The sequence below is a fragment of the Fukomys damarensis genome, unplaced genomic scaffold (assembly GCF_012274545.1).
Source record: "Fukomys damarensis isolate Sample0158 unplaced genomic scaffold, DMR_v1.0_HiC HiC_scaffold_27, whole genome shotgun sequence".
NCBI classification, from domain to species: Eukaryota; Metazoa; Chordata; class Mammalia; order Rodentia; family Bathyergidae; genus Fukomys; species Fukomys damarensis.
Genome location: NW_022900939.1, coordinates 23,868,153 through 23,877,322, shown reverse-complemented (window position 1 = coordinate 23,877,322; position 9,170 = coordinate 23,868,153). Strand labels below are relative to the sequence as shown.

General features: G+C 56.7%; 1 protein-coding gene across 2 annotated transcripts in view; it reads right to left on the bottom strand.

Moving 5' to 3' along the window:
• Nucleotides 1-849: 849 nt before the first annotated feature.
• Cdc42bpg (CDC42 binding protein kinase gamma) overlaps nt 850-9,170 on the bottom strand; it is an 18,815-nt gene continuing 10,494 nt past the window's right edge. Inside the window, exons 23-37 of one of the 2 annotated variants that reach the window (XM_010636035.3) lie at nt 9,006-9,065; nt 8,699-8,804; nt 8,307-8,440; nt 8,088-8,227; nt 7,913-7,994; nt 6,989-7,205; nt 5,746-5,808; nt 5,031-5,630; nt 4,001-4,098; nt 3,833-3,917; nt 3,574-3,694; nt 3,340-3,445; nt 3,017-3,140; nt 2,822-2,910; nt 850-1,354 (exon numbers count right to left, since the gene is read on the bottom strand). In XM_010636035.3, coding sequence (XP_010634337.1) covers nt 1,298-1,354; nt 2,822-2,910; nt 3,017-3,140; nt 3,340-3,445; nt 3,574-3,694; nt 3,833-3,917; nt 4,001-4,098; nt 5,031-5,630; nt 5,746-5,808; nt 6,989-7,205; nt 7,913-7,994; nt 8,088-8,227; nt 8,307-8,440; nt 8,699-8,804; nt 9,006-9,065 — 2,082 coding nt within the window. In that variant the 3' untranslated portion in view covers nt 850-1,297. The remainder of the gene's footprint in view (nt 1,355-2,821; nt 2,911-3,016; nt 3,141-3,339; nt 3,446-3,573; nt 3,695-3,832; nt 3,918-4,000; nt 4,099-5,030; nt 5,631-5,745; nt 5,809-6,988; nt 7,206-7,912; nt 7,995-8,087; nt 8,228-8,306; nt 8,441-8,698; nt 8,805-9,005; nt 9,066-9,170) is intronic. The other variant, XM_010636036.3, reaches the window with a different exon arrangement.

The window sequence follows — 9,170 nt, the reverse complement described above, 5'->3', positions numbered from 1 at the left end:
TCACTGCTTCCTGGTGGGCTCCCTTAATACTTTGTAAACTGTGTCTTCATCACTAAACTTCCTGACTCACAGCACTTGTGTGTCACCTGATTCCTAAAAATGCGAAGAAGCTGTCCCAGTCTAACTGCAGTACCCTTCACGGAGCCGCACGCGAGAGGACAGACCCAGATGGGAAGACCAGCAACTTCTTCAAAGTTGTCTTTATTGGTTTCTTGCTGCTTCACAGAGCATCCTGGTCTATCCCTTTTGGGAAAGTGGCATTTGAGGAGATAAATACTTATTTTGTCCCCCACACTTCGGTAGGGACAGGTTTAATAAAAATAGCAATATAACAATAATGACTGTGATTGATAATAAAATGTCCCCTATATTCCCCTAATACATAGTTGGTTGAAGCTTCAAGAAAAACGATCCTCCTTTCTGGGAAGGGCCAAAGAGTGCCTGGAGACCCTTCGGTGGCCCTGCCGGGTGTCCGTCTCCCACCAAGAAGCCCCTATAAATACCCTTCCCTTCCCATCCCTGCCTGGGAGCTGTCTCCCCCTGGACAGACAAGCTGACATCGGTCCTCTTCCCAATCCCACCAAGACCACTCCAGAGAAAGGACCCCTAGGTCGGTTCTCTCCCCAGCTCTTTCCTCCCCTGCTCTTGTCTCTCCCTCTTCTCTTCACTGATCCTCTGTGTGCCCCTCCCCTGGAAGGCTTTTCTCTCCTTCCCATTACTATCACCTTCTCCACTCTGCCTCTCTTGCCTCCTCCTTCACCGACATCCTTCCTCCTCCTTTTTTGTCCTTTCCTCTGAATCAGAACCTCTTTCCTCAAAAAAAAAAAAAAAAAAAAAAAAAAAAAAAAAAAAAAAAAAAAAAAAAAAAAAAGTACCTGTCTTTCCCACCCCAACCTTCAGCAGATACCCTGACATGCCCATCCCGGCCTCTGCCAGAGGCTGGACAGTGTGCGGACAAGACTCCTAGCTGCTCCAGGGACCCTGTCCTCTTCTGCCCCTCATCCTAATGCCTACAAGCTTCCCAGGGCTTGGCACTTGAATGAAGAGCTTTGGCACAATTACCCCTGGGCACCAGGGCCATTCTATCCCTAGTGGCCAGCACAGGCTAGGGCAGGAGCCGAGGGAAAGCGGGGATAAAGATGGGAGACAGGACCCTCCTCCTGGAAAGCGCCCCCTCAGGCCCTCCCTGAGTCTGAGTCTCCATGTGTCCCGGGCCAGCCGGGAAATGACTTTCCTCAAGCTCTTTGCTCCCTCATGTCTTTCTGTCCTGGTATGGAGTGGGGTCTGCCAGTGGATGTCACGGGGAGCTCTCTGACTCAGGGGCTGGGGGAAGGCTCCGGGGCCGCTCTGAGACCTGTAAGGGAGAGGAGAAAAAATCAGGTAGGAAGAGGAGGAGGACTCTACCCTCACCAGGCCAGTGCCACCCAGATCCCTTCCTGAGACCCAGGCCCTGGAGGAAGCATCCCATGTCGCGGGGTCTGGGTCCCTGCAGAACGAATGCCTACTGAACTGCGAACCCACGGCCCTGCTCGCTCACTCCCTTCCGGATTCAGTTAACAAGCAAGCTTTCCTCTGGTCAGAATGAAAGCTGACGCCCTCCCTCAAGGAGCCCACAGGTAAGTAAAGAGGACAAACACCCGGAAAACCATGGCACAGCAGGAGACAGACACAGGAAGAGGTGGTGGGATGGGGTGGCGGTGACCAGCCCAAGAGGTGGCCAGGAACACGTCTTTGAAGGTGATGGTGGCAGGCAGGCAGCCTGGGGCTAATCAGGTTGAGAATGGAGAAGGGCATTGGAAGGAGGGGATTCTGGGTTTGTGCTGGGGGCAGCTGGGGACTTGGCTGGAGGGTAAGTGGGGACTCCATACACTCAAGTCTTGCTATACTCTCAGCTATATTCAGGCCTTCCCCTTCCCCAGCACAAGGGATGGCTCCATCCTGACAGCACTTCCGATCCACTGGCTGGGCCTCTATTTAAAGAATCCTAGGGCTGGGCGTGGTGGTGCACGCCTGTAATCCTAGCACTTGGGAGGCTGAGGCAGGAGGATTGCTGTGAGTTCGAGACCAGCCTGGGCTACACAGTAAATTCCAGGTCAGTCTCAACTACACAGTGAGACCCTGTCTCAAAAAGCCAAAAAACAAACAAACAAACAAACAAACAAAACAAATAAAGAATCCTAGGGCTGGGCACAGGTGGTGCATGCCTATAATCCTAGCACTTGGGAGGCTGAGGCAGGAGGATCACTGTGAGTTCGAGACCAGCCTGGGCTACATAATGAGTTTCAGGTCAGTCTCAACTACATAGTGAGACCCTGTCTCAAAAAAAACCCAAAAAACCAAAAGAATCCTAATGGGGCTGGGGATTTAGTTCAGTGGCACCGTGCCTGCTCTGCAAGCCAAAGGTCATGAGTTCGATCCCCAGTGCCAAATAAATAAATAAATAAATAAAAATAAAAAAGAATCCTAGGGGTGGGGGTGTAGCTCAGCAGCAGAGCACTTGCCTAGCCTTCTCAAGGACCCTGGGTTCCAGCCCCAGCACTGAATCAGGCTGAGGACATTTCCTAGAGCTCCTCCCTGGGGGCACTGCTCCCGCGAGCCACACACTGTTCAGAGCCTTCCCCTGTATCACCATCTCATTTTATAGGCTAGATCAGTTCTAGAATAGTCGGAACTAAGAGTCCCACGCGGCTCACCTACCTGCTAGGGGTGAGGTAGACTGTGTAGAGGGCAGGGTGGGCTCAGCTTGTTCTCCAGCCTCAGCGCCAGAGAGAACCGCCTGGCCTGGGGATGAGTGGGGGCAGAGCCCCTCCCACGGGCTTACCTTTATCAGCGAGGCTGCAGGGCTCAGAGACCCCTGGGGACAGGACACTGATTCGCTGGACAGAGATGTCCAAGGTTTCCTCTTCACTGCTGCAAGAGCGGGATGGCAGAGCAAAATGCTTAGGTCACTTTTCAGGGATCCGAAGTGGGTGGGAACTTGGGGTGGGGAGTGGATTCCACGAGGCTGTGCTCTTACTCGAGTCTGCGTCTTTAGGGAGGCTACCGCTGCCCATGGATGCCGAGAGCCGCGACGCCTCCGAGAAGCTGTGGGGCCGCTGTGGGCCAGAGCCACGGGCACCTCGGCCCTTCTCTTCCGGAGCCTGTTAGGGGACAGTGCACAGGGTCTGGGACTGGGAAACACAACAGAACAGGTCAAGGGAAGTTTATCAGAGGGATGGGCCACAGGCCTCAGCAGCCAGACAACCAGAGGCCGGTGACTGGCTCGAGAGCGAGCCACAGGGAACTTGTGATTGATTGGCTTGTGCGCACCAACGACATGATTGGTTCTGAAGGACTCACCCTGGCGCTCGGCCGCCCATCGTTAGGGCCCACATGCACCAGATGGTTGAAGTTGGTGGGCGGTGAGATAAGCTTGGAGCGCACAAAGGGGTCCTTCAGCATCTCCCTGCGGGCAGAGTGGGTATTAGGAGGAGGGCAACAAGGGTGAGGCCTCCCTGACCCCTGTCGGAAGATGTCCTCAACTTTGGGTGGAAGGCTCCGCCCAGCCCTAGCTGCGGCACTGCGCATGCTCACCGGCGCTGCTGAGTCCGCTGCTCGTCTGATACGCGGAAGAAGAACCGGCGCTTGCTTTTGGTGCGAAACAGCTGGCGCCGGCTGTTGTCAGTGAGGTCGGGGATATTGAACTCGTCCTTTTCTACAGAAGAAACAGAGAGCTGGGGGTGACCACAAGTCCACAGAGCCGACAAGCTGGCCCTCAGGGTCACACACCCACATGCGTGCAGGTGATCGCCCACAAATATACAAACACATCTAAGCACACGCGTTCCCTCACCTGCCAGCAGGTTCCTGAGGTAGGTCAGGCGGACCTTCTCCGTGCCATAGAGAAACAGGGAGCCCTCTGCATTCAGAGGCCGCACCTGAGGCAGCAGGCACAGAGGTGAGGCCATGCTGCCCAAGCCCACCCCAGTGTGGCCCCCGGGGGGTCTGGGGAGGCCTTCACCTTCTTCAGTGGCACAGTCTGCACCCATTCTGCTCTCCTCACATCAAACACGTCGATGGAGTTCTCGCAGAACACTGTCAGGTAGGGGGCTGTGTAACCTGCCGGGGGGAAACTGCTGTATTGTGCAGCCCCAGGCAAGGGAGGCACCTCTCTGAGGCGCCCACACCAAAGCCTTTTCTCTGCAGACTCTCCCAGCAGGTCCACCCAACTGCATAATAATGAGCTAACGACAGTGTGTACTAGCCACACGTGCACACAGTGCCAAACGCTTGGCGTATTTGTTTTCCCTTAATTGTCCCACAACTCTGAACAGGTAGTTACCCCTAATTTACAGAGGCTGGAATGGAGACCCCAGAGCCAAGCAATGGCCTAGTCACCCAGCTGGTGAGGGACAGATGGGACTTGACCCCGGCAGTCTGGATCCAACACCTGCAATGCTACACCAAATCCAGGCCCTACCCCAGAAGAATCACTGCTCCTGAAGGAAGCTCTGTCCCTGTCGTGTAGCCCTAACCCCATCACACCAGTTACCAGACTAACCCACTGCCCCACTCATTCATTTATCATGTGTGTGTCTGGGCTTGGTGTAAGATGTGGAAAAAGAAACCAGCCCCAACCCATTCTACAGGCCCCCAGTGCACCAAGTCAGCCATGAAGTGGGTGACAAGAGCCAAGACAGAGGTCTGAACAGAGAAATGGGGAGGCAAAGAGAAGCAAAGGACCAGTAGCGGGGGCTGGTAGGGCAGGGACCACAAGGGTATTAATGGTGATAACAATCAGGAGTGCCTTCTAGCTCTACGGCCTGCACTACCACGGGAGATGAACTTGTTAAGAACTGGCCAGATACAGGACAAAGGAGGGCAGCTCAGGCAGGGGGAGAACAGAAGCAAAGGCACAGGAGAGGAAGGTCCCTGGCAAGCCACTGGCAGAACAGGAGGTACCAAGCTCTAAGGTTTGGGCAGAACCTGGGCTTCCTCTGACACACTACAGGTGCCTGGCCCCACCCAGCCAGGCCCTCCACCAGCCTTACCCCAGCCTATGGGTGCCACTGGCCACAACAGCTCATGGCTGCGTGACTTGCGGCCGGCGCCATCCACGTAGACACCGGCAGTGGTGAACAGCAGTAGGAGCTCATTGAGGCTGAGTTCCACAGCACCCAGTGCCTCACCCAGGCCCCCTCGGGACGGTGGCAGCTCCTCAGGTACTAGGCCAGCCCCCAGTGCTAAGGGTGCAGCCTCATTGAGCAGTGGGTAGAGAGCAAAGGCACCAGCGGCACCCACACACAGGCGGTCACCCAGCAGCCCCAGGCTCTGCACAGGTGCGGGTGCCTGCAGCTCCCGGATACGGCGCTGCCAGGGCCCTGGTCCCGGGCCCAGCTGGTAGCAGAGAACCTGGCGTTTGACAGCCACACAGAGCACGGGGGTTCGAGCCTGCAGGATGCGCCCAGCTGCCAGCACCTGGCAGCCTCGAGACTCAGGGATCTTGGCACCCGCCACCTCGGTGCTTTCCAGCTCAGTTAAGGCGAAGAGGCGCACACTAGGGCCACGGCCGCACAACACAACCAGCAGGCCTGCAGAGGGACTCAGGGCCAGCTGTTGCACTCGGCGGCACTCCCCCACCTGGAAGATGTCTGCAGGGGTGAAAGGAGAGAGGAACAGGTAGGTGATAACCTACCCAGTCCCCATCCTCCTCTATCCACTGGAGCTGACCCCTACCCATGCTCACCCCCCCAGCCTTGCCTGTACCATTGCTGTGCAGGTGGATCACAAACAGCCCTTCCTCGGTGCCCAGGGCAAGCCGCTCCTGGTCTGGTAGTAGGTAGGAGAGGTAGAAGGTCATGAGTCAGGGGTTAAAAAAAGTCGAGGGTCAAAGGCCAAGCCCGGTATCCCCCTGCCCTTGTTGAGCCTGACTCTTTTTTTTTTTTTTGAGACAGAGATATATAGTTCAGACTTGAACTATGTAGCCCAGTCTGGCCTCACACTCACAGTGAGTCTCCTTCCTCAGTCTGTCCAGTGCTGGGATTATAGGTACATACAACCATGTCCAGCTTTGTGCTTGCTTTTTGAGACAGAGTCACGTTACATAGTCCATGCTGCCCTTGAACTTACTATGTCGCCCAAGCTAGCTCTGAACTCATGGCCATCTTCTTGCCTCAGCCTCCCAAGTGCTGGGATTACAGGCGTGCGCCATCATGCCTGGCCTGTGCCTTTGAGGCCATGGGGATAGGGATCCTGTACAGTGTCCCCTGTCACTGGGCCCTTCTTTCATGTGGACAAGTCTAATGGGGAAGGTCCTCAGTGGCAGAGGTCAGGGTGAGAGGCCTACCATCTCCACCCTGGGATTCCAGGTATCGCATGTCATTACCTAATGCCTCAGTTTCCCTTTATGTAAACTGAGGGCAAAGCTGCAGTGAGAGAGATGAACTAGCGTAAGGCGAGCGCAAAGTTCAGCTCCTTACTCAATAGACAACACTGTTCCCAGGAGACCTACACAGTCTCTCTTGTGGCTCCCATGCTGAGTGACTGCAGGGCTAGAGCTGGCTCAGGGGTAGCTAAAGAGTTTGCTTCATTCCTGTCTCTCCTAGCTGTGAATGATGGGGGCCCTGTTGAGTCCCAGGCTCCCTGCTGGTCCTGCTGCTCCCCCATGGTCACCAGCTGCTGTAAGACAGCAGGACTGAGCCTCTGGCTTGTCTCTTCATAAAGCCTTTGCTCCCTCTACTCACATGAGAGTCTTTTAGGTAAAGCAGAACCTGAGACAGAGAGGTACAGCGTGGAAAAGCCAGGCCCTCGGCGTCTGGCTCTCCACACAGCTCTGCAGAGGGGGGATATGTCATGAGGATACGTGTGCAAGATAGAGTCCCCAGCTTGAGGCTGCAGGGAGCTGGCCTTGACAGTGGCTTTTATGACTGTGCCTGTGCCAGCCCCTCCCTGAAGGCCTGGACTTCTCCCCCAGCCCACTCACAGTGACACTCCTCGGCCCAAGGCTCACCAATGACAGCAGCACACAGAGTGTGGGGCAGCAGAGGCAGCCCATTGTCGTAGGCCTCCTTGAGTGTGTACACAGGCCGGGGCCGAGGCCGTGCCTCCAGCAGCAGCCGCTGCAGCTCCCCTAGGACCTGCAGCCAGCGCTCACGCTCCCCCTTGCTCTCTGCCAGCAGCAGCACGGTGCACATGGTAGGCGGCACAGTCAGTTGGGAGGCTGTCACCTGTGGGCAGGGACCCATGCTGGAGGGCTGCGGGCTGAAAGCCATCCATCCTTCCTCCCTTCCCTCCACCAGCGGACATTTGCTACCACTAAGTGCATGTTCACCAGGTGTAGTGCTAGGCATGACCTATAGCAGGGGATAAGTCAGACAGGGCGCTCAAGACAAGCACATTGTGATCTGCACTGCAGTAGGGAAGGACAGGAACGGGAACGTGGAGTAGCCTCCCAGCCCAGGCCAAGAGGTAAAGGACAACTGCTCAACCCAGGAGAAAGTCAGTGCAGGTGAGAGGCGGGGCTGGCATAGGCTGGCAATTCTGTGCAGAGGGAAGAGAGTATGCTACTGTGAAGGAGGCGTGCATAGCCACCGGGTACCCTGAGAACTGGAGGGAGCAAGGTGTGGCCAGAGCAGAGCGAGGACCAGCTTGGAGCGCTTGGGGCTGCCTGTGGGACTAGATCTGTGGGGCCTCACATTCTCGGTCAGGAGTCTCATAAGGGTGCTGGGAAGCCACACAAGGGCCCCAAACAAGGTAGGACACAGCCCGATTCCTTGGCAAGTCCACAGTGGCTGCAGGATGAAGTCTACTATGGCATCCAAGTGAAGGTGAGGGCCTGGGCCAAGGTAGCCCAGCCATGGCCATGAAGTGGCTGCAGTGGGAATGGCAGAGGGAGGCAGACGATGGTTGGGTCTGTCCTGTCCAAAACACTTACCCTAAAGATGCGTGGTAAGTCCCTGGATTGGGCATGAATAACATCAGAGGCCAAGACAGGGGTGGCAGAGAACTGGGGATCCCTGAGAGGTGCAGGGGACAGTCAGAGGTTGTACTGTACCTGGCTGTCCCTCTCACCCACTGGTCACTTGCCTCATGCCCTTGTCCACACCCACCTCACATCCAAGGCCTGCAGGAGGGCAGTGCTAGCTGGGCTGGCCCGAGGGTCAGGAGCATCAAACAGCAGTAGGCGCGAATCACTGAGAGCAGCATACACCCGCTGCCAGCCCCGCCGGACACCGGAGGGCCGTGGCACCTGGGGGAGGCAGGCATGGGAGGGCTGCCCAGGCCCTTGGCCCCCACGCCCACCTTCCTCACTCCCCAGCCCCACTCACAGACAGGAAGCCCTCATAGGCTGTGCCTGTGCCTGTTTCAGGGTGCACTCCCAGGGCTGTACGAAGGTGGTCAGGGGGTGTGGGGCAGAGCGGGGCCTGTGGGGCACAGGTTGAGTGACAGAAGAAGCCGCAGGCTGTAGGGAAAGCAAACAAGTCAAATGGTGTGACTGAGCCAGGATCTGAGCCTTCCCTGCCCATTTCCTGGAGGCCTCAGTGGCACTTGAGCTGTCATCAACTGCTCACTAAGTGGGAAAAAAACTGAAAGAAGGAAATCAGACCAGGAGGCACCAGATACCCTGGGTTAAGGGGAACAGCCTAGGTGTGTGGGCCAGGGCCACATGCGGGGATGTGGCTGGAACACAGGGGGCAGGGGTGTGGTGGGGGATGCTCACCGTCACAGCCCAGGCCTTGTCGGCCCAGGCCCAGCATCAGCGAGGTACAGCAGAGACACTTGGTGGGGGATGGGAAGCTCCGGGGGCGCAGTGTGTGTGAGCCGGGCTGTGAAGGGTACACGCCATCACCCATGCGGGCAGGGCCAGGCAGGCAAAAGGCTGAGCCAGGCAGTTGCCACTTCTAAGCCCCAGTGCTACCCTAAACTTGGGCTGCCATTCATGATGCCCACGGAGGATCCCCACCAGGTCCTCGGACACCAGCACAGTGACTTGGTGCTCCCTCCCTACTCTGCCCCTCGGCACTGACCTTAGCAGGAGGGCCTTCTGCAGGGGTGGCAGTGACAGCCGGCACCCAGGGGAACACAGCCTGCAGGAGGCCAAAGGAGCAGGTGAGAAGGGTGGGGTGCAGGGCAGCCTATATCACTATATATATATATATATACATAGGCAGCTATATAAGCCTGCCTGTCCT